General features: G+C 52.0%; 1 protein-coding gene and 1 long non-coding RNA gene across 9 annotated transcripts; one reads left to right on the top strand and one right to left on the bottom strand.

Annotated features, from left to right (window-relative positions):
- The first annotated feature begins 37 nt into the window (after positions 1-37).
- On the top strand, positions 38-18823 carry HAUS8 (HAUS augmin like complex subunit 8). Of its 5 annotated transcripts, none has more exons than XM_042928831.1 (11): positions 38-256; positions 2697-2761; positions 5579-5634; positions 10067-10148; positions 12927-13019; positions 13122-13216; positions 13827-13892; positions 13997-14155; positions 15305-15446; positions 17303-17444; positions 18406-18823. In XM_042928831.1, exons 1-11 carry the CDS (start codon positions 228-230, stop codon positions 18602-18604), a joined length of 1128 nt encoding a protein of 375 aa, XP_042784765.1. In that variant the 5' UTR covers positions 38-227; the 3' UTR covers positions 18605-18823. The 5 variants fall into 5 exon arrangements, with proteins under 5 accessions (XP_042784765.1, XP_042784769.1, XP_042784766.1 ...); XM_042928832.1 differs by lacking the exon at positions 38-256 and adding an exon at positions 1227-1796; XM_042928835.1 differs by lacking the exon at positions 2697-2761 and having other exon boundaries at positions 39-256.
- LOC122214134 lies at positions 2965-5655 on the bottom strand. Of its 4 annotated transcripts, none has more exons than XR_006199753.1 (3): positions 5605-5655; positions 3822-4003; positions 2965-3429 (listed from the first exon to the last, which is right to left on the bottom strand). It is a non-coding gene; the product is annotated as an uncharacterized LOC122214134 (long non-coding RNA). The 4 variants fall into 4 exon arrangements; XR_006199755.1 differs by lacking the exon at positions 5605-5655 and adding an exon at positions 5429-5521; XR_006199757.1 differs by lacking the exon at positions 5605-5655 and adding an exon at positions 5163-5390.
- Positions 18824-23227: the final 4404 nt, after the last annotated feature.

The raw sequence follows: 23227 nt of genomic DNA, 5'->3' as shown, positions 1-23227 counted from the left end.
CGCCTCCTCCCTACGGGCTCCGGCCACCGCCTCCTGCCTCTGGTGGACGAAACCAAGTGTGAGGGGAACACAGCGAGGCGCGCGAGCCGGGTTCGCCCGCTCCACCCGCAGGCACGCTCCCCGAGGTCCGTGGCCGCCCCTCCTATGGCGCCGCAATATGGCCCGGTCCGGACCGAGGGGGCGGGCACACGGACTTGAAGAGCCGGCCTTTGAGTTAAGGGCGGGAAATGGCGGATTCGTCGGGGCGCAGTGCTGGGTGAGTTGAGGCGCCGCGGGCCTGGATTTTGTCGGTGCCGGCGAGAAGGCCATGGCCGGGAGCTGGTGGGGGAGGGCCAGCAGCGTTGGGGGTTGGGGATTGATCCCTTCTGGACCCACCGCGGGTGCACAGGCTCGGGGAGGCGGGGTGCGGCCTCTGCGCATGCTCGGGAGCGTGGGCGCGGAACTAGACCTTGAGTCCCGAGTCAGTTATGTGGGTGCGGGGCGAGCCTTGGCTAGTGGCTTAACCTTTCTGTGCTTCCGCCTTCCACCCCTGCGAAATCGGCGGAATGACGCCGCCGCTCAATCTTGTAGGCCTTGTGTGAAACTGAAAAGCTCTTGCAACAGTGCGTGGCTCCTGAATGTGATCTGGCGTTATTACAGTTAACGTTTTGTAGTGGACAGTGCTGGGCCACTAAACTATCTCCTTTAATCTTTCCAGTCTCTTTTTTTCTACGCATCCCATTTGCAGGTGACATAATAGAGGCTCAGGGAGGGAAGGTCATTTGTCACAGCAGGAACAAGAGAGACAGACTTTGAACACTTGGCGGTGCCAGGTGTGATGCTTGGGCTGGGTTTGTTTTATTTGTGCTTTCGGCCCATGTTTATTGTTCCGGTGCAAATTGAAGTTAAATAGGCCGACTGAAATCGGTTGGGTTTTCTCCACCCTGCGTTATCCTGAGATTCCCATTAGTCTCTCCGACGTTTTGGGGGGGAGGGGGGTGGTACCAGAGGCTGGCACAGGTGCAATGAACTCCCCCCCCACATTGTTTGACTCCAGAGCCCTAGCTCTGACCCCATAGGGAATCTTTGCTCTGTCCCTTGCCAGCTCTGAGACTTGCCAGGGGTGACCTGTTCAAACCCTCAGGTCCTCGTCTAGAAAACAAGGATAAAGCAGGCCAACGGTGAAGGAGCAGAGCTTCCGGCACCTAGTGAGCATTTGTGAGGTTGCCTCTCCCCACTGTGGCCCAGCACCGACTTGGGGTCCTCAGAGCCTGCCACACAGGAGGTGGCTGCCGTGAGCTGAACAGGTCATTTTGTGACCAGTGGGGCTTGTGTCCTGATGTCAGCAGGGGTTACAGCACCAGGCCCCTGCCCTGCCCCGCCCCTCAATGTGCACCTTCTTGAGTTGCTGGTCTCTGTTCGCGGCATTCCCCCTTGCCCAGACTGGACACCTGGGAGGCCTCGCTGACTCTCCTGATTCAAGGTTCTCTCTCCCCCATGACATCAGGCTTCATTCTTTCTTTCCTTAAATAGAGATGAAAGGCACATAACATCAAATTAACCATTTCAAAGCAAGCGATTTAATGGCCTGAAGACCTTCACAAGGTGCAGCCACCAACTCTGTCTAGTTCTAGAACATTTTCACCAGCCCAGAAGGAAACTTTGTATGTATTTGCAGTCACTCCCCGTTCTTCCTGCAGCCTGCTGCCCCTGACAACCACCAATCAGCTTTCTGTCTCACTCGCCTGTTCTGGACTTTTCAGATGGAATCATACAAAATGTTGCCTTATGTGCCTGGCTTCTTTCACTTTTAAAAGGTTTGTTTATTTATTGAAGGAATCTCTACCCCCAGTGTGGGGCTCGAACTCAAGAGTCGCATGCCCCATCAACTGAGCCCAGCCAGGTGCCCCCAGGATAATATTTTTGAGATTCATCCATTTTAGCATGTATCGGTATGCCTTTTTAGGGCTGAATAACATTCAGGGTTCGTTGTTTTCTAGCAGGAACCTATGGCCCACGAAGCAGAAGATATTTACTGTCTGGCCCTTTACAGAGAAAGGTTACCAGTAAGGAGGCTATAGAAATAGATCTGAGCCTTTAAGCTGGGAAGTCAGGACTCTGCCAGCCCAGCCCAGCCCAGCCCAGCCCAGCTTTCTCTCCTCCTGATCCTGTATCCCTGCCTGGGTTCCCTGCAAAGCCATAGGGCTGATCAATTTCCATTTCGACATCATTCTTCTCTGCCCTGTGCCCTTGGCCTTGTTGATCCCTGTCTCTGGACGTCCTTTGCCATGAACCTGAGCAAACAGGGCTTTGTCTCTCACCTACCCCCCACCTCTTTGCCTGTCCGGGGCACTCTTCACATTGCCTGACGGGAAAACACTGTTTTTGCCTCTCAGGAAGGAGCTCCGTCTCCCTTTACCAGGTGGCATCAGGTGCATACAGTTGGCACTTAAACGCCTGATGAATTAATGAACCCCTGACCTAAGTTGAGATCTTTGAGGCTTGGCAAACATGCTCATTCTTCTCACTCTTACCCCTCTGGGCCCTCCTCGGCTTTGGCCGGGCAGGGGCTCTGTGTCTGTGTTCCAGTGAAGGCGGCCCAGACTCGCGGACGTCGGGGTGCCGGGACTGGGTTGTCCCGAGGAAGCCCAGGCTCCTCGCTGCCTTCCCTGAGCCTAGCCAACTATGTTAACAAGACCCCCATCTCCCTCTTCTAGGAAGCCTTCCTCAGGGGGCCCCGGTACTCCTAGTGGCGCAAAGATGAAAGGAAGCAGAACACAAGGTGAGCAACATTGCAAGCTACCTCACGATCCAGTTTCAGAAAGTGCTTTTGGGGAAGAAAAGCCCGGGCCGGAGCAGGGAAGCTAGGACTTTATTTCACACACACCTTCGTGTGATGCTGAATCTGGTCACCCAGCCCTGCAGCCAGGGGTGCGGCAGGTCCCGGCGGACGTCATCCAGGGCAGCGGGCCCTTCCAGCCGCTGGGGGGGGGGGGGGGGGGCTGCGTCACGGGCTGTGTGCAGGACTCGCCACTAGGAAGTGTGGGTGAGGAGAGCATGAGCCGAACTTGTTAATGAACCCTGGAGTCTCCGTTTCTTCTCTGTAAGCGCCTCGGGGGCGTGCCCACATCTGGGGTCCCCGTGTGGGTCTGCAGTCACTGCTCACAGCCTCCCTTGACTCTTGGCAGTCAGTGCCACTTGGGGCAGTAGACTGGAGGATCCCCCTCGTCGGAGCTCAAGCCTCTGATACAGTGAACGGTTTTCCTTCAAGTGTGCTGTGGGCCAGTGCAGAGTTAGAGCAGAATTCCAGTTCCAAGGGACTGGAGGTTCATACGCTACAGTGCTGCTCGATGATCTCGTCTCTAACGTTTATTATGTTTACACGTGGTCTGGTTCTTGAACGCAAATTATATCCTTCGTCACAATACTGCTTCTGTGGAGAATCCACCCCTGTTTAAAACAAACATGTACATTTTAGTTTCTGGAAACTTGAAACTGCTTGTCAGAGATGTTCAAGGAACCCCAGGCCTCCGATCCTTCCAGAGGAGCAAAACCCTTTGCTGATGGTGTTGGACTGAAAGCAGGATGGTTTCCTGTGCTTAGAAGGGGGGGGGGGGTGTTCTTTGCCCTGATCCTCACTTGACGTCCAGCGGCAGACCCTTGGTGTATCTTGATTTTCTCGCCCGGCCCCTGCCTGGTCTTGGCCTTGACCCTTAATGCCTCCGGCCCGATCGTCTGAGCCCGCTCACCCCGCAGGCGTGGCTCTTCCATATCCAGGGCTCACTCAGGGCAACCACTGGCTCCTCGTCCAGCTCCATGCTCCCCATGAACTCTAGATGTACCTCCTTTCCACTCAGGGTTGTGGCCGCATCTCCAGCCCCAGTGAAAGATGAAATCCTGGCATGAAGATCCGGTTGAGATCACCGTGTCACTTAACCAAGTTGTCAAACTGTGTGATGTTAATCGTGTCACTCTTTCTGGGTCTCTTCAGTAAAAAGGGGACATCTCTGAGCTCTGGGTGTACCTAGAAAAAGCGTAGACTCGTGCACTGGATGCCTGGCTGAGCACCTACTCCCTACTGGGCAGTGGCATTTAGCCTTGAGCAAAGCAGACTGGCCGCGCATCAGATGGAGAAGTAAGGAGACATGGGGTGTGTTGGACCTTGTGGATAGACCAGGATGTGGGTGGCTTCCTGGTCCAAGGGAGGTGCTGGGCTGAGCGGAGCTGGGAAGGAGGGCAGGTGCAGGCGCGTGCCTGCTGGTTGGAGGGACAGCAAAAGTGGTCACGGTGGCAGGAACAGGAGGGAGGGCAGCGAGGTGGGAATATGAGATGCGCGAGGTGCCTGGAGGCGCTCAGGCTTTACCAGCTAATGGATCTGCAAGGCAGCCCATTCTCAGCCACCAAGGGGGCAGCCGGCCAGGAGGACACAGGGTGTTTTAGGGAGGAGGGTGCCAGCAAGTGCTGTGCTCAGAGTGAGGACTAAGAATTGGTTGGTGGGCTTTGGGGCGGGGAGATCTCAGCGGTCTTGCCGAAAGGGGTTTCTTTGGTGCAGTGGTGATCGGGAAAGCCAGACTGGACCGGAGTGGGATTCAGGAGAGAGGAGAGGAAGAGGAGCTGGCATCGTAAAGGGGAGTGGAGAAGTGGGGGGAGAGGGTCTAGGTGGAGGGAGAAATAATGGCAGGAAGACCACTGGAGAGGGGAACTGGGGTTGGGGAGCGGGGGTGAGGGCCGGGCTCTGGCACCTAGAGTGGAGGGTTTGCTTTACCCCAAAGCACAGAGGTCCCTCCACGTGGTGGGGCCGGGATATGGCCCTGAACTTGGGAGGCTGCTGGATGCTGAGGTGGGAGGGTCTCCTGGGGCTGCTTCTGTCTTGCCAGTGAAGTGGAATCTGGTCCCTAGCTAACTGGAGGGATGGGCCCCCTGTGGGAAGTGGGAGGAGAAAGTGCAAGGGAGGGTCCAGGGGAAGGGGGGTGGGGGGAGACAGAGCAGAGGACTGTGCGTGGTCACTGGGGCTGTTGAGAGACACCCCCTTGTTGCCACAGAGCAGCAGGAAGGGTGCCTGGGGCTGCGCTGTCACCAAGATGTATGGCTTGGTGCTGAGCATGGCTCCCGAGCAGTCCTAAGCTAGGTAAGGGGGTAAAGAGGCATGAAAGTCCTGTACCATGAGTGGGTCATACACAGACCTGGGTGAAGGAAGGGGTGGTTGGGGTCTTGACCGCAGGGAGTGAGTTGAGAAAGACAGGAGGAGGCAAATACGTGCCTCTCTGTGGAAAGTCTTGCTTCCTGCCCCTGCCCTGCCCCTAAATGCGCTTTCTGCTTTGAGCTTATTCCCTCCTATTCCTCGATCATAGCCCCTGCAGCTCTCTCTCTGGGGCTCTGTCCCTAGCCCAGCGACTTGGATGCCGCAAGTATCCCATCCATGCTGTTGTATACAGTAGGTGTCCCATACATGCTCGAGGATGCCAAAGGACAGGATCTGAGAGGAGCAAGGAGGAACAGTTCTGCTGTCCCTGCTGTTGATGGGGGGGGTCGGGGGTGGGCCGGTTCTCATACTCCACTGTTGTAGTTTTGTTATAAACCAACAGCGTGTTTCCCACAGGTGGAAGAGTGGTTGAGTCCCGATACCTGCAGTATGAGAAGAAAACCACCAAAAAGGTAACGACTGTTTTTTGAACGTTCTGAATAGAGTTCCGTCGGAACTTGGAATTCTGACACAAGTCACGTGAGCCAGGCACAGCCTGGTCCCCGAACAAGCCTTTTGGGGATTTTACCCAGCAGCCTCTGTGATTGTCTCGTCCTTTGTTCCCAGTCTTGAGTCTCTTTTGTGAGCAGCGGTCTCTCTGAGGATCCCCTTTGCAAAGACATGACCTCGATTGAAACCTGAAATTGTTCCTGCCTTTCAACCTGATAATTCCTTTCTGGATTCTGTCCTGAAACAGTTCTGTCGGGTGCCCAGCACACAGTCTTTGGCCTTGGCGGGTATTTATAGAATTTTAAGTTTATTTATTTTGAGAACTAAGGTGAGAGCAGGGGAGGGGCAGAGAGGGAGGGAGAGAGAGAAAATCCCAAGCAAGCTTCGCACTGTCAGTGCAGAGCCTGATGCAGGGCTCAAACTCACAAACTGCAAGATCATGACCTGAGCTAAAATCAAGAAGAGTCAGACGCTCAACCAACTGAGCCACCTAGGTGCCCCCTTGACTGGTGTTTGAAAAACACCTACCGGGTCTTCGAGAAGGACTGCATACATAAACAAACTTAAGTAATAGTGTGACTTAAGATCCAACTTGAGGAAAAAGGAAACCTTTTCACAAACTGATGTCACTCCTTGGGCGTGGTTTGTTGTTTTCAACAGACTTAGTTTTTTTTTTTTTTTGTTTTTTTTTAGAGGAGTTTTAGGTTCACAGCAAAATTGAGCAGAAATCCAGAGATTTCCCGTAGAATCCCTGCCCCACACCCTCACAGCCTCCCTGGTCAACACCCCCCCCCACCAGAGAGATGCACATTTGTAACTGATGAACCTACACGGACACGTCATCAGCCAGAGTGATTTTGTTGAAGTGATTTTCAACAAAAGATCACAGTCCGTGCCTCATAATTTTAATATTGCCTTGCAGACTTGTTTACAGCACCCTATGTGTCTCCATGCTGAGATAGTTTCCATCTCTAAGAGCTTGTCCATTTTCTTTCTTTCTTTCTTCTTTTTTTTTTTCATCTTTTTTTTTTTTTTAAATTTTTTTTTTTTAACGTTTATTTATTTTTGAGACAGAGAAAGACAGAGCATGAACAGGGGAGGGGCAGAGAGAGGGAGACACAGAATCTGAAACAGGCTCCAGGCTCTGAGCTGTCAGCACAGAGCCCGACGCGGGGCTTGAACTCACGGACCGCGAGATCATGACCTGAGCCGAAGTCGGCCGCTTCACCGACTGCGCCACCCAGGCGCCCCTTTTTTTCCATCTCTTAACGTACAGTTTACGTAGAGTAAGGCATCACTCTCCAGCCTACAGTTCTGCGAGTTTGGGCAAAAACTCACCCAGTCACAGACACACCACAGTCAAGATACCGAACAGTCTGTCACTCCCAAGATCCCTCGGTGCTCCGATGAAGCCAGCCCCACTGCATCCCAGGCGGTTACCTGTTTCTGTTTCTGTAGCCTTGCCTTTTCCGGAAGGTCATTTAAAAGGTGTCACACGGGATGCAGCCTCTGCGTCTGGCCTCTTTCACATAAAGGAGAGGAGGTCTCTCCCTATGGTTGCCTGTCACAGTGAGTGTTGGTTCCTTCCGATGGCTGAAGAATGTTCCATGCTGTGTTTAGCGTTTGCGAGGGAAGGACATTTGGTGTGATGCCCATTTTGAGCAATTGTGAACAAAGCCACCTCAAACATTCCTGTTGGGGGATTCCGTGTAGATGCGTTCTCGGGTCTCCCTGGAGAGGAATTGTAGGGTAGGTGTATTTTTGGCTTCGTAGGAAACTGCTCACCTGTTCCCCAGAGTGGCTCCAGGTCTTTATATGGCCATCAACCACAGCGGAGAGTTCCAGTCGGTACTTTGGAGATGGAAACCATTCTGGTGGGTGTGAAGTGGTATCTTGTGGTTTTAATTTACATTTTCCTTAACAACCGCTGATCTTGAGAATTTTTTCTTTAATTTTTTTTTTTTAACGTTTATTTATTTTTGAGACAGAGACAGAGCATGAATGGGGGGAGGGTCAGAGAGAGGGAAACACAGAATCTGAAACAGGCTCCAGGTTCTGAGCTGTCAGCACAGAGCCCGATGCGGGGCTCGAACTCACGGACCGCGAGATCACGACCTGAGCCGAAGTCAGACGCTTAACCGACTGAGCCACCCAGGCGCCCCTGATCTTGAGTATTTTTTCATGTGCTTACTGGCCATTCCTGTATCTTTGTTGGTGTGTTCTTTCAGATCTTTTGCCCATTTTTAAATTGGGTTGTTTTCTCATTGTTGAGTTCGGAGAACTCTTTCTCTCCCCTGGGCCCCAACCCTTTATGGTGATTTTCAGATATTTTCTCCTAGTGTGTAGCTTGTCTTGTCCTTCTCTTTAGGGTCTTTTGAGGGGAATTGAATCCTCAATTTTGATGAAGTCCATCTTAATGGATTTCTGCTTTTATGGGCCATACTGTTGGTATCTCATCTAAGAAATCTTCGCCTAACGCAAGATCACAAAGGTTTTCTCCCATGTTTTCTTCCATGACTTTTATAGTTTTAGATTTTACATTTGGGTCTGTGATCCAGTTTGAATTAATTTTGGTATCTGGTGTGATCATGGAATTGACGTTCATTTTTAAGTGTATGGATGTCCTCTTGTTCCAGCACCATTGGCTGAAAGGACCTTCCTTCTCCCATTGTCACCACCTCTGTTGACAAGCACTTGACCTTTTTTGTACGCATCACTTCCGGATTCCATTTTTTCCCATTGGTCTACGTGTCTGTCCTTAAGCCAGTTCCAGATGCGAAGCTTCCTGTAGTTTTGTAGTCTCTAAATCAGTATGTGTGAATTCTCCCACTCTATTCGCCAAACACTGGCTCTCCTAGTCCCTTTGCTTTTCTATGTAAGTTTTAGACTTAGCTTGCCGTTTTCTACCAAAATTTCTGCTGGGATCTTGAATGTATTGAATCTGTGCATCAGTTTAGGGAGGATAGCATCCTAAAAACACCAAGCCTTTCAATGTATGGATGTGGTACACCTATCCTTTTATTTGGTCATGTTGGCCTTCCTTTCCTTATAGGCCTTCCCTATATTTTGTTAGGTTTATACCTAAGTATCTGGTGGTTTTTAGTGCTGCTATACGTAATACTGTGTTTTCTTTTTTCTTTTTTAATTTTTATTTATTTTTTGAGAAAGAAACAAGGCAAGTGGGGGAGGGGTAGAGAGAGAGAGGGAGACACAGAATCTGAAGCAGGCTCCAGGCTCTGAGCTGTCAGCACAGAGCCCCACGTGGGGCTCGAACCCACAAACTGTGAGATCATGATGTGAGCTGAGGTCAGACCTTAACCAACTGAGCCACCCAGGCACCCCTTTGTTATTTTATAAATGAAGAAATTCATTTTTAATTTGAGGTATGATTGACATAAGTTATATTAATTTCAGGTATACAACATAATGATTCAGCATTTGTGTATGTTGCAAAATGGTTGCCCCAGTAAATCTAGTCAATACCTATCACCATACATAGCTTTGTTTTTTCCTTACTGAGAACTTTTATATAGTACTGTCTTTGAATTTCACTTTCCAGATTTGTTCATTGCTAGAAATGAGCTTTTTTATGTTGACCCTGTATCCTGCAATCTTGCTAAATAAACTTTATTAGTTTGAGTAGCGTTTGGGATTTTCTTTGTAAATCATGTCATATCTGTAAGAAGAGAGTTTTACTTCTTGCTTTTTGATCTGTTTACCTTTTATTTTTTATTCTGAGACCTCCAGTAGGGGGTTGAATAGGAGTGGTGTCTACGCATTGAAATATTCTTGCTCTTTAGGAGATTTTCTTTTTGCTTGTATGTTATTGTAATGGTTTGCCAACTCTGCATGCCTTTTTTTTTTAATGTTTTGAAGATTAATACCTGTACAAAACTTTTATTTTTCCTGATGACTGAAGTAATATGTTGTTTGTCTAAAACTGGCAAATGCAGGGCAGGGGGGAGGCACTGGCTGGTTCGGTTGGTAGAGCACGTGTGACTCTGGATATCAGGGTTGTGAGTTCGATCCCCATGATGGGCACGGAGCCTACTTAAATAAAATAAAATAAAATAAAATAAAATAAAATAAAATAAAATAAAATAAAAATCTTGTAAATACTATAAAGCATGTAGAATATCAGTCAACTGGAACCTGCCATGCCAGAGATAATCCTTGGTACACTTTTTGGTGTTTTCCTATATTCGGTGCATGTGAGGATATCCTTTTTGACAAAATTAGTTCATCCTGTGTATATGGTGATTACAGGTCAGAACTCTTTTTGTCTACGCCTTGCTTCCAAGTAATAGCAGGTGCAAATTGCACAGACCATGAAGGGGCCCCTTCTCGTGCAGGGGAGGTGTCTTTTGCCCTAAATGTCATGTGTTCCCCTAACAGGCTTCTGCAGCAGATACATTAAAGACCAGTGGGAAGATGCCTGAAGGTGCAAGGAGAGTCCACCTGCTCCAGAAGAGCAAAGGTGTGTAAAGATGGAGGAGGGTGGGAGACAGCTCTGAAGTCCATTCAGTAAGGGATGAACACGGTGGTGAATTTTGTTTTCAAGTACGCCAAAGTCAAGCTCCCTCTTTCTGGGAAGTGTCAGAAGCAGCAGCTAGTTAAAGTGTTTCCGTGTGAGGACAAATTGGCAGCATGTGGGGAGCTGTAGGGAAATGGCAGGGGGAAAGGGGAGGTTACGTCCGTCCCGTATGGCCCCGGAGAAGAGCCACCTTTCCAACATGGCGCTTCCTTGGTCACGTGACTAGTTCTTGGGTGGGACTTCCGGAAGCAAGACTCAGAAGGGGCGTGAGGCCTCACCTTCCTGTCTCTCACCACCTTGGGTTAGGTCTTCTTCGTAATGGTGTCCCCTGACCCGTTCTAGAAGCTGTCCCCAAAGTGATACGAAAACCTTGCAGTTTTCCTGATTGTAGACATAGGTGTTCCTTGTAAAAAAGAATGGAAAGTGGACAAGGAGGGTGGAAACTCCCTCATGATCCCCCACTCAGATCGTCACTGTGTATTAGGTGTTCCGTTGTAATCCGTGTGCCCATCCCGGACTCTGGGAAGGCCGCTCCCCAGGCGCTTCCTCCAGCTCGTCACGTGCCCACTTCTCCAGCGATCACCGGCAGCTCTTTGGCACGAAAGCAGCTCACAAAACCGTTTCTTGGCCCATGCCTCCTTGTTCAAAACGGCAACAGCTTTGAGTCTCATCGTTAAAAATGAAGTACAGTTGACCTTTGAACAACACGAGTTTGAACCGCCTGGGTGTACTTCTATGCGGGTTTGTCATAGTGCAGTGGCGTGAACGTATTTTATCTCGCGACTTCCTTAACCTTTCCTTTTCTCTAGCTTACTTTGTTGTAAGGGTGCGGTACGTATAAGAACGTACATAGAAGAGCGAGACAGCGTGTGTAAGGATGCCGTGTATAATACATACGACATAGAAAATACACGCTGATTGACTTTATTTTGTCAGTAGGGCCTCCGGTCAACAGCAGTGGTCACATTTTGGGGGCTTGAAAATTTGCTGGTCCTGGTCTAGATGTTTGTCAGCATTTGTGCTGTTCTTGACCCGGGGGCATGACTGAGAAACAGCACGCGAAACTGGGGCCGGCCCTCTGGTCTCTCCTCATGCAGTTGGGTTGAAGGCCGTGGGTCAAGCCGGGAAGGCTGGAGTACAACCCAGAGGGGTCAGAAATGGGGCCGGCCACATCCGGGGGCGTCTGGGTGGCTCAGTCCGTTGAGTGTCCAACTTCGGCTCAGGTCATGATCTCACGGTTTATGAGTTCGAGCCCCGTGTCGGGCCGTCTGCTGTCAGCACGGAGCCCCCTTTGGATCCTCTGTCTCTGTCCACCCCACCTCCCCCACCTCTGCCCTTCCCCCGCACGCGCTCTCTCTCAAAAATAAATAAACATTGCGCTCGCTTCGGCAGCACATGTACTAAAAAATAAATACACATTAAGGAAAAAAGCATAACCATGATAATTAAGAGAGACTGCTTATTCGAGCTCCACCGTCTAGCTCCCTAGGAGATTACTTTTCTCAGTGGAAATGCTGTCTGTACACGTGGATGACAAAACCTATAACCAGTGCAAAAACAATAGCAATAAAGTCTCATCTCCCCCCTCACCCACGAGGTCGATCGATTTTTGTTTCTCTAGAACTTTTCAAAAATCCTAACAAAGGGCAGCATACCCCACAGATTGTCATTTCGCTCTGTTTATCTCCACATACTCATTTCCTCAACTTCACAGCTGCTCATTAAAAATTTTTTTTTTTAACATTTATTTATTTTTGAGAGGGAGAGAGGGAGAGAGAGAGAGGCAGACAGACAGACAGAGCATGAGTAGGGGAGGGGCAGAGAGACAGGGAGACACAGAGTCCGAAGCAGGCTCCAGGCTCTGAGCTGTCAGCACAGAGCCCGACGCGGGGCTCGAACTCACGGACCGCGAGATCATGACCTGAGCCGAAGTCGGACGCTTAGCCGACTGAGCCACCCAGGCGCGCCTCACGGCCGCGCATTAAATCACTTTCTGTTTAGTTCCTAACACGACAGAGAATTCCACATACTGTCTGTTCGTTTTGCAGCCCGCTGGAGCCCTTGCCTAGTTGAAGCCCGCAGTACCCCAGGGCCCATTTTAGACGGTGTAAGGCATAATTTCCCAGTTTTAAATAGAGGTAAAGATGAAGGGAACTCCCAGGGAAGATGAACAGTCCAGAAGCCGCTGGAGAAAGAAGGGAAAAACACAGGGAAGGACAAATACATGGCACGTATCAGACTTCCTACCCAGAACACAGCATTTTTTTTTTTTTTAACGTTTATTTATTTTTGAGACAGAGAGAGACAGAGCATGAACGGGGGAGGGTCAGAGAGAGGGAGACACAGAATCCGAAACAGGCTCCAGGCTGTCAGCACAGAGCCCGACGCGGGGCTCAAACTCACGGACCGCAAGATCGTGACCTGAGGCAAAGTCGGCCGCTCAACCGACTGAGCCACCCAGGCGCCCCCACAGCATTTTTTTATTAAGCAGAAAGGCTTATAAAGCCTGCGTCTCATTTCTAGTTCTACTTAGAAATCCATTCAACCCGCTGGCTGGGAAGTTGCAAAGCTTTCTCAGCCTTCGGTGCTGCTCACCTCCCAAGAAGCTGAGTTTCTGGAAGCAGGCGGTAGCATCCAGCGAGGTTGCCGGCTTCCCGGTGGAGGCGTGTGCAGTACCTTGCAGACCGTGCTGACCTCTGGGGGTTCTCCCTGGGCCCACAGACAGCAGTGGCATTGGGAAAGGAGACCTGCAGTCCACGTTGCTGGAAGGGCACGGCACCGCCCCGCCTGACCTGGACCTCTCGGCCATCAACGGTAAGCCGTCCGCCCTGCCCCTGCTTTCCCTAGTGGGGGGTTGTCCCAGTCGGCTTCCGAAGGAAGCTCCTCTCACCTTCAAAATGCTCTCCTTGGCCTTAGACAAAAGCATGGTTAGAAAGACTCCGCAGTTAGAAAAAACGATGTCAAAGAAAACCGAGTCGACGTCCTTTTCGGCTTCACAGAAGAAGAGCCCCGTAAGTGTCCGAAATGAAAGGGAAGCTACTCAGTCAGAGAAAGCTGATACCAGCTCCTGCCCCATTCAGGTGCCACTCGAGGCCCTGAGGCTTTATGACTGAACAAGCCAGCCGTGCGTTTTAGGACAAACCAGAGACCACGTGTGTTCTCAGAATGTTCCTAGAGCTTACGTTTCCCCAAGTACACATACAGGAGTAGTTACGAATGCGAGATCACGTGAAAAATGAGATTTGGGGCCTTATTTGCCGATGCTGTGCTCGGGGAGGCCCGGGGCTGGGCCGTGTCCCCAGGGGAGGACAGCTGGGCTGCGGTCTCACGGGGGTGGGAGGCCCGAGACCTGGTTCCAGTGCGGCGGTGACCGGATGGGTGCCCCCTGGCTGGCCCTTCACCAGCCAGCCACGGGACGGGGCCAGACCTTCCTCTGCCTTCTCCCAGAGTGCCCAAAAAGAGTAAACTAGAAAGTAGACACGGCTTGACCTACAGGAGAGAATCCTCAAACTCCTGAACTGAGTAAAGTTTGTAAAGGTTAGGTTTCTGCCCCTCTGGGGGAGAGAGCTAGATTTATACCAATTCGTCGGCAACCAAAAATGTCTTTTTCTCACCCTCGAGAGCCCGTCTGAGTCGATGGAAATGATGGAATCCCAAACGTTGCTCCTGACTCTACTGGCCGTAAAGGTGAGAACGGAGCCTCGTTCCCGCGTGATGTGGGTGGAAGGCGGCCTCTGTCAGCCGCAGAGAGGAGTTTCCTCCGGCCTGAGCTCTTGTTGCACACTCAACAGATGGAGAACAACCTGGTTCCATTCGAAGAAAAGGCAGAAAGGAACTTACTACTAATGTGCAAAGAGAGGGAGAAGCTGCAGAAAAAGGCCCACGAGCTGAAGCGCAAACTTCTCCTCTGTCAGAGGAAGCGGGAGCTGGCAGACATCCTAGACGCTCAGGTCAGCGGTGACTGGTCTCCGAGCCACGTGTCCCAGAGGGAGGGGTGGTCCCGGCGGGGAAGTTGGAGGGACTGTTGACGGTACGTGTCACTGCCGCCGGGCTCTCATTCTGCGGCCAGCTTTTGACACCGCTGGGTGTCAGTCTGTGACAACTTCTAAGAGGACGGGGCTGTGACGTCAAGTACCAACCAGCCACAGGGACCTGTCCCTTCATCACACACGTGCACGTATTCTTTAGGCACCTGTCGCTTGTGCTCAGTGACACGAAGATGCAGTCCAGGCCTCCCTGCAGGGCCAGGGTGCTGGTGGGAGACAAGGTCTTGGTGCCGTGTGGTCAGCACTGGGACAGAGCCCTGGGAATGAGAAAACTCGAGTGGCGGAGAGGCAGAGAGGGGGAGAGAGAGAGAGAGAGAGAGAGAGAGAGAGAGAGAAAGAGAGAAAGAATCCCAAGCAGGCTCTGCACCATCAGTGCAGAGCCTGACGCGTGTCTCGAACTCTGATCAGGGCCCACTTACCCTAACGACTTCATCTTAACTCCTGTTACTTCTGTGAAGACCCTGTCTCCAAATCAGGTCATGTTCTGAGGTGCTGGGGGTTGGGACATCAACAGAGGAATTTGGGGGAACGCGATCAACCCATAATACCCTGTGTGTGTGTGTGCGTGTGTGTGTGTGTGTGTGAGAAACAGAGAGAGAGAGAACGCCCTGCCTGCGGCCAGGCCCTGAGCTAAGATCGAGGTCTCAGTTCTCATGGAACTCACAGTGTTAGGAAAAGGAAAGACAAGTAAGCAAATGTGTCCTTAAAACCCCCCACGAGGACCCTGACAGCATGTATGAAGGAGAAGGGGGTTGCTGGGGTAGTCTTACAAGGGGGCAGACATTTCAGCTCAATTCTCTGAAGCAGGAGGGCCCAAGCTACCTAGGGTGAGGGCCTGGTCCTGGAATGTTCTGGAAACCATGTTCATAGGCGGCCCGGGCCACTTTGCTGTCGGCTGAGCCTTTGGAGAGCCGCCACACCCACGTAAGCTTCCTGGAGGATTCCTTAGGAGATTCTGAAAGAACGGCGTGTCTTCACCTCACACGGACCGTTGGACTCCCCAAGTGCGCGACTGAGTCTTGTCTGACAAACCTCGTTCCCTCCTGCCTGCAGATTGAGATGCTCAGCCCCTATGAGGCTGTGGCCGAGCGCTTTAAGGAGCAGTACAAGACGTTCGCGACGGCCCTGGACACCACGAGGCATGAACTTCCGGTGAAATCAATCCACCTGGACGGGGACGGGCAGCAGTTCTTAGGTAGGAAACAGGGCGGCTCCTGGACAGGGAGCGGGTCCAGTGAGTGGCCCGTGCGTGTAGGCGCTCCTTGTGTGCCAGCCACCTTTATCCGCTTGTGTCGTGTCAGGCGGATGGCGCATCCCTCATCAGATGGCAGAGGACACGGGGGCCGGCAGAGCTGGGGTTTGTCGAGAGTTGTGCCCCAAGTAAGGACCGTGCTGGGATTTGAACCCGGGTCGGTGGAACAGGCCAGTAGTTCCCAGCCCTGCTGAAAGGCACTCCTGGGGAGCAGCTGTAATCCCCTGAGACTGGGGGCGGGTCTCTTCAGACCTGCTGATCCCCGGGCCCGTCCTGCCTTCTCAGCAGCTCCGTGGGATCCCTCGCTTGCCTAGGCTTACCGCCTAACCCTTTGAAGAAATCAGCAGGCGTGCAGAGTGCCGTGCTCGGTCTTAAAATTCTCTTTAGAGCAAGTATCCTCCCCAAACAAGTTTTCAGCCGTCCTGGAATCCGGTCATTTCCAGGCAGGGCCCTTGCCAGCCGTCTAAGTATGTTTTGTCTGAGGCTGATGTACTAGGACATCTCCACCTAAAATCAGATGGACTTTCCTTCCAGAACTTTCCATAGACACAGTTCAAGGTCACAGAGGGTGTTGCTGAATTGGTAATCTCGGACAGAGATGGTTTTTAATCCAGCTTTTCCCAGTATGAAATAGGAAGCCAGTGGCGTGGAGTCTTAAGGAAGGAGCCTCGTGGAGTAGTTCTCTGTGTGCAGGCGTGCGGTTTTAGGATTACCGCAGTGGCCACGCACGCCTGTGGCTCCTGGACTCCGCCTCTCATAAGTGCCGTGGGTGGTTGCCAGGAGTTGGGGTCGGGGAGTGTATGAGTGTCCTGTGGCTCCTGGAATCAGTGACAAACTGGGCAGCTTAAAACAGTAGAAACGTATTCCCATCAGTTCAGGGTCCCGAAGTCTGAAATCAAGGCCTCAGCCGAGCTGGACCTTTCTAGAGGCTCTGAGGGAAGAGGCGTTCCATGCCTGTCTCCTGGCTTCTGGTGTTGCCCCCGGTTCTTGGCTTTCCTTGGCTGGTGACAGCTTCACTGCGGTCCACCTGTGTCTTCGTACAGCCTTGCCCTTGAGCATTCCACTTCTGAATTCCCCTCTTCTTAGAAGGATGCCAGGTACCGATCAGACCCTGCCCTGTGACCTCATTCTAACTCAGTTATGTCTACCAAGACTCCATTTCCAGGGAGGTCACATTCACAGGCACTCGAGATTAGGTCCTGAATGTGTCTTTTGGGGAGGATGCGATTCATACCCCCATTAGAAGTATTAAGAGGTCGGGTGTTTGGAAAAACCCTTCTCGAGGTCTCAAGCTGTTACTGTGTACAGTTGTGACGTGTGTACAGGTGTGTGTGCCAGAAGCGGACAGGTGCTGGTCTCCTTAGAACAGGTGGGACACAGTGTGGATACAGGCTGCTGTCTCGTGGGTGGGGGCACAGAGATCCTGCGAACGGAGAGAGGGAACCACGGGCTTGGGTTTAAGTCGCTCGTAGCACAGACTTCCTTGGCCTTTTGCGTAGGTTTCTGTTGAGGACATCGAAGTGGCTTTCCAGGTCTGTTCCAGTGACTGCCTGCGTGGCGGACAACCGTGACCCACGATCTCAGGCCGCCATGATCTCCGGCAAAGGGGCACAGAGGTGGTACCAGCACGTGAATGTCGCCCTCCACCACCCGATCCTCTCTGCCTTTGAGCTTCACGATGCGATGCGAGCGAGCGTAGCCTAAGAGCATTCCAGTGAACGGGAAAAATCTAGTCAGCTGCCCATCCATTGCTTGGGGCGCCTTGAAACCCTTGGCTGACCCTCCCTTCTCCCCTCCAGACAGTTTGCAGCGTGAATTGACGACCACATGCCACCTGCTGGGAGAACTTGGGATCGGCAGTTTAGAAGAAAATTCGAAAGCTCTGAACCTGCTGAGCGAACTCAAGGAAATGACCCAAAAGAAGGATCTAGAGCTCCGAAGGTATCTCAGAAAAGATTTTAAGTCGGGAGCAGCTTGCCACACTCAGGAGAGCAGGCAGCTGTGGTTTTGCAGAGGCCAAGGGTGCAAGGGTCCACTGAGGCGGGGGGGGGGGGGGGGGGGGGGTGTAAAGCACCTCCCAAGTCAGTGCAAACCGCTGTGTGCGTTCTCCAGCAGACATGGGAGAAAGGGGGCACTAACAGCCCCAGCCCTTTACTTCCTCAGAGTGACAGCACTCCAGGTGCCCTTGGATCGGCTGTTCACGCTTTAAGTGTCTCCTGGGGTGATCTTAGAACTTGTTACTGGAGTGTAAATGCATGTAGAACAGGCACAGACCTTGACAGTATAGCCCGATGGGTTTCACATGCGTGTGCCCCGGGTCCCAGTGCTCCCCACAGCCAGCTCCCCCACCGGCATCTTTCCCGCAGGGGATTTTCTTCACTCTGGGGCTTTCCTTCTCTTCTTCGGTATAAGAGTCTTGTGGTGTTCTCCTTTGTGAAGTTCAATTTACTCCCTGAAATGCCTAGAACACTGGAAAGGTACTCTTGAAGAACAGCCGGGTGCATACTGGGGCATTTGCTGCTCCTGTACGTGCCCTGAGATTGAAGGGGGACACATCAGAGGGCTCCAGATTATAAGGGTCTCAGGTTCGGCTGGCCGGATACGCTCCTTTAGTGTGGATTTCCCCGCCATCGTGTATGCTGCGTGAGGACCACCCGGTTCGTTCGTGGCGTGGTTCCTGACACGGCGTCAGTGTTCCCGAGATCATCTTTTATGCCTTTCCAGTCCTGTTCTTACAGGCGTCTCTGGGTTCTGTTCAGACGGAGCTTCCCGCGTTTTCCCACGAACACACAGGAAGTAACCCCTTTCCCCACACCGCAGCTGTGAAGGCCGAGGTGCCCCGGCTGTCTGGCTCTTGGGCACAGAGAGCGAAAAGGCCTCACCTGCCCTGTTGTTTCTGCAGGAGCTTTGCCCAGGTGCTGGAACTCTCTGCCGAGGCAAGTAAAGAGGCGGCCTTGATCAACCAGGAGGCCTGGGAAGAGACCCAGGGCCTCACGGCCTCCAGCCAGTGGTATTTCAATCAAGAAGGCGCCTGCGGGGAAACCCCGGGACACGTCAGGCCTCCGCTCTTGCTGGCCACTAGTGAGCCGCGCACGGTGTGAATCTGTGTGCCGGCCGTGTCCCCTGACACAGCTGGGGACCTCTGCAGACCGTCGGGAAGGAAGCCCGTCCCCTGCCACTGGCTCAGGGCACACGTGTGCTGTGGTGGCACATGTGTGATGCTCTGGGAGCTCAAGCACTTTAGACGCTAATTCAGCAGAGTAGCTGTTTTGTATGAGCATATCGCCTGATATTGAAAAAATAAAACTTTTGCAATCGCGCCTTAGTTTCTACTTAAGCGGCCAGTGGAAGGCACGCGGTATCTTAAGTTCTAAACAGCTGGTTCTGAGCCTCGGGACGACGTCTGGGACGTTAGGACTGTTTCACTTGCAGGGTGATTTCACGTCCTTCAGCGATTGGGCTGCTTCTGTCTACTGTCCGACAGCAAGTTGGAAGTTGGAAGTTCTCCACCCAGTCCAGAGTCCCGGCACTGTTTGTTGCTGGACGCGCAGACGGGCTTTTGCCATAAGCTGCGGTCCACACCCCACACCCAGGAAGGCGCAGAGACTCGGCCCAGCCAGCCCACCAGCCCCTGTCTACACTGCGTGGGCTCTGGCCGTCTTGGTGCTCCCCAGGTAGCGTGCCTCCACTGATGTTTGCTGGTTCCCGTTTACACGCCTGTGCCACACTCTGGATACCGGCACGTTCCCCAGAGAGACCCAGTATCCGTCCCCATCACGCGTTCGAGTAAGACACAGCCACTGTCCCTCACACCGTTCAAACGGGGCCGCTCTTGTGCGGCTCTCACCTTTGTCCCACCGACCCGAGCAGCCTTATCCGGGGCCTCCCCAGCAGGTTTGGATTTACAGCTGCGGGCAGACTTGGGGAGACGTCTAGCCGTTCTGTCAAACAGCCAGTGACTGAGACCAGCTCTTCCCATCAAGCCTGTTGAAACGTTCCAGTTTCTGTCCACACGTCCCCCATCATTCTCAGCCTGCACATGCCCAGTCCCTGCGTCCATTCAAAGCCCCCTCTGGGGCTTCCCGTGGAGTTTCTGTATCAGAGTTCCAGGAACTTCTCTCCCAGCCCCTGACCACTTCCCACCCCCCTCCCCCATTTGTGTGCAGAAAGTGTTGGGTCCATAGAAGGGGACACCCAGGAACCCGGGTCCCTTTCTCCGTCGTTCCCTGCAGTTACCAACCCGCTTATTGCCCTGCAGGCCCTGTCTCCCCGGTTTTTAACAACCAGTGTCTCCAGTTTGCTATCAAACTGTTACTCTGCAGAGGACCTCTCTCTGCCTGTTGCTGGATATTACGGGATATAAGCGTGTTCGGGTCCAACCTCACAAGTTCCGTTCCGGTTCTGCTATAGCACTCTGGGCACCCACGTGTGCCACGCGGTAAGCAAAGCCCCTTCAGAATTGGTGTCTCTTCCCGTCAGGACCCTTTTTTTTTTTTTTTTAAATGTATGTTTATTATTGAGAGAGGGAGACAGAGTATAAGTGGGGGGTGGGGCAGAGAGAGAGGGAGACACAGAATCCAAAGCAGGCTCTGGGCTCAGAGCTGTCAGCACAGAGCCCGACGCAGGGCTCGAACTCACAAACCACAAGATCGTGACCTGAGCCGAAGTCAGACACTTAACCCACTGAGCCACCCAGGCGCCCCAGGTACGTCCTATTCTAATGCACCCCTTAGATTCCCATAGTGACTTCCACAGGGCGGCGTCCCACTTGGGCATCCCTTCTGTAGGCCGGCTTTCCCTTGCCATTTGCCGGATTCTATGGCCACGACCCCCGAGTCTAAGACCCCAGAGAGAGGGACTCTTGGTACTGCTTAAGTCTTCCATGGCCGCTGAGAAAAGAGGGCGGTTCAGCCCCCACCGGACTGATTTGTACCTTCTTTGGTGAGAGTGCTGGCCTTCCAGACAGGCCAATAGCTTGGCCATTGTTTTCCATAAGCCGCGCGGCTCCTCGTCAGTTGAGAGCTGCTTATAGGGCACGCTTTTAGTGACAATAGAATCTGGCAGCTGTTCGCACGGCTTCACAGCCCGTCCCAGGGGAAAAGAGGCTCCCTGCCCACTCATATCTCGGGTATCTACTCCTTTCATTTCCCCAGTAGCACGGTTGTGCATGGTATTCGTAAAGTGTGGGCATTGCTGTCACCGATAGAGTGTTTCTCCGACACCATCAAAAACACGACGGGAATGGCAGATTTCGAGAATATTTCATATCCTGGGCGCCTGGGTGGCTCAGTCGGGTCAGCATCTGGCTTCAGCTCAGGTCGTGATCTTAAGGTTCGTGAGTGCGAGCCCCGCATCGGGTTCTTTCCCGATCAGGATACCCGATTCGGATCCTGTGTCCGCGCCCCCCACCCCCCGCCCCCAGTGCCTCCCCCTTGCGTGCACATGCACTCTCTGTCAAAAATAAATAAACATTGGGGCGCCTGGGTGGCTTGGTCGGTTAAGCGTCCAACTTCGGCTCAGGTCATGATCTCATGGTCCGTGAGTTCGAGCCCCGCGTCGGGCTCTGTCCTGACAGCTCGGAGCCTGGAGCCTGTTTCAGATTCTGTGTCTCCCTCTCTCTCTGCCCCTCCCCTGTTCATGCTCTGTCTCTCTCTGTCTCAAAAATAAATAAACGTTAAAAAAAATTTAAAAATAAATTAACAAACATTCAAAAAAAGAATATTTCATATCCTTTAGTTACAGAAGCAGGCTTCATTACCCAGAAGTCTGGGAAGAGAACAAGGAAGTCCATTAGTATCTCAAGGGAGAGAGCACCACTGGGAAACCTCGGGGAGAGCTCGAGAGCATGCTCCCCTCAGGTGACAATGTGCTTCGTGCCTCCTGAACCCACACCCAGGCCACGTTCACTAACCCGAGTGAAGACCTCCCTGCAAACAGCTGGGAAAAGCATATTCCTACGACGCTTGTTCAGAGAGGGCTTTTCAGTGATCGGTATGTGATACTCAGTGAACTTGACCACTTTATGCACTTGTTACAGCTATCTGTATGGTCACTGGGTTTTTTTGATATTTTAAAAATGAACCCCTTTTGCTCTTCAAGTCTCTGTTTTCTGTGTATAGGGGACTGCTGAAAGTTAGGATACCTTTTTAAGTTTACTTATTTTGAGAGAGAGCAGGTGCATGTGAGTGCCTGAGCAGGGGAGGGGCAGAAAGAGAAGGAGCGAGAGGATCCCAAGCAGACTCTGTGCTGTCCGCACGGAGCCCAACTCGGGGCTGGATCCCATGAACCGTGAGATCGTGACCTGAGCCCAAATCGAGAGTTGGACACCTAACCGACTGAGCCACCTAGGTGCCCCACGATATTGTGACTGATAGTAAGAAATACATGTTTGGTCTTCACCTGGATTTTGGGCAGAGCTCCTACCACCCTTGCAAACACTAAGTGATGAGAAGGATAAAGGTGTATTTTGCTGTTAACCAGGCGACTTTTGGAAAGCCCCTAGGTAACGTAAGGATGGGGAGAACCAACTGTGGTGGTTAGAGGGTTGGAACTTTGAGCCCCACCCGACCCCCAACATTCCCGTCTTCTGGGAGAGGTGAGGGGCTGGTGATTGAGTTCAGTTGCCAAGGGTCAGTGTTTGAATCAGCCATGCTCGTGGGATGAAGCCTCCATAAAACCCCAAAAGGATAGGATTCAGATGTCTGGTCTGCTTGGTGAGCTTAAGGAGGTGCTGGGAGGGTGCACGTGCAGGGAGGCCATGGAAGCTACATGCCCTTTCCCCCCTACCTTGCCGGACGCATCTATTCTATCAGGCTGTCCCTGAGTCATATCCTTTTATAGTAAATTGGTGATATACTGAATGAGTAAGCAGTTTTTCTTAGTTCTGTGACTCACTCTAGCAAATTAATGGAACTCGAGGGAAGAGGTCATGGGAACCTCTGATTTTATAGCCCGTCAATCAGGAGCACGGAGAGCAACCTGGACTGGTGATGGGCAGCTGAAGTGGAAGACAGCCTTTTAGGACTGAACCCGGAGGCAGTGGGCCTGACACTGTCTCCGTGTAGGTCGTGCCCGAGTTGAGTTAAGTTGTAGGACACCCAGCTGGGCGTCCTAGAATTGCTTGGTGTCGTGGAGGGAAAACTCACACATTGTAACCGGTATCAGAGTAAGACTTGTGTTGTCTGACACTCTTTGAACAGCCAGTCCTGAGCCTTGGGTATGGGGCTCACTGTGCGGCCTCTGTGTACGATGGGAAGGTTGTGCTCAGAAAATGTTTATATTGGAGGAGGCTTAAAGGGTAGATAGACAGTGTTTCGTGAATGCACCCATCTAACTCATCCTTTCTGCTTTCCCTCTTCAAACACTGTTAGGGCTGAGGATAAAGAAAAAAAGAGGTTTATTCAAACAAAATGGTGGAAAACAAAGCATGATTATATCGATTGATGCAGAAAAAGCACTTTGCAAGATGCAACACCCTTTCATAATAAAAGCACTCAACAAACCGACTTAGGGAAGCTACCTTAACATAATAAAGGCCATATATGAAGAACCCACAGATCACATCATACGTCATACTCAACATACTCAATAGTGAAAGACTGAAAGCTTTTCCTCTGAAATTAGAAGCAAGGATCTCCACTTCACCGCTTTTATTAAACATAGTACTATGGAAGTCTCAGCCAGGGCAATGAGGTCAGAAGAATAAAAGCCATCCCAGTAGGAAT

Source organism: Panthera leo, chromosome A2 (assembly GCF_018350215.1).
Source record: "Panthera leo isolate Ple1 chromosome A2, P.leo_Ple1_pat1.1, whole genome shotgun sequence".
Classification (NCBI taxonomy): domain Eukaryota; kingdom Metazoa; phylum Chordata; class Mammalia; order Carnivora; family Felidae; genus Panthera; species Panthera leo.
Note: the sequence above shows the minus strand (reverse complement) of the source record. Positions and strands in the feature narration are given on the sequence as shown.

Bases quoted from the DNA above. Each gene is read 5' to 3' on its own strand.
- HAUS8 (XM_042928831.1), top strand. From the start codon at position 228: ATGGCGGATTCGTCGGGGCGCAGTGCTGG. The intron at 13,020-13,121 runs GTAAGCCGTCCG...CCTTGGCCTTAG, and splicing joins GGACCTCTCGGCCATCAACG to ACAAAAGCATGGTTAGAAAG. The intron at 13,217-13,826 runs GTAAGTGTCCGA...CTCACCCTCGAG, and splicing joins CTTCACAGAAGAAGAGCCCC to AGCCCGTCTGAGTCGATGGA.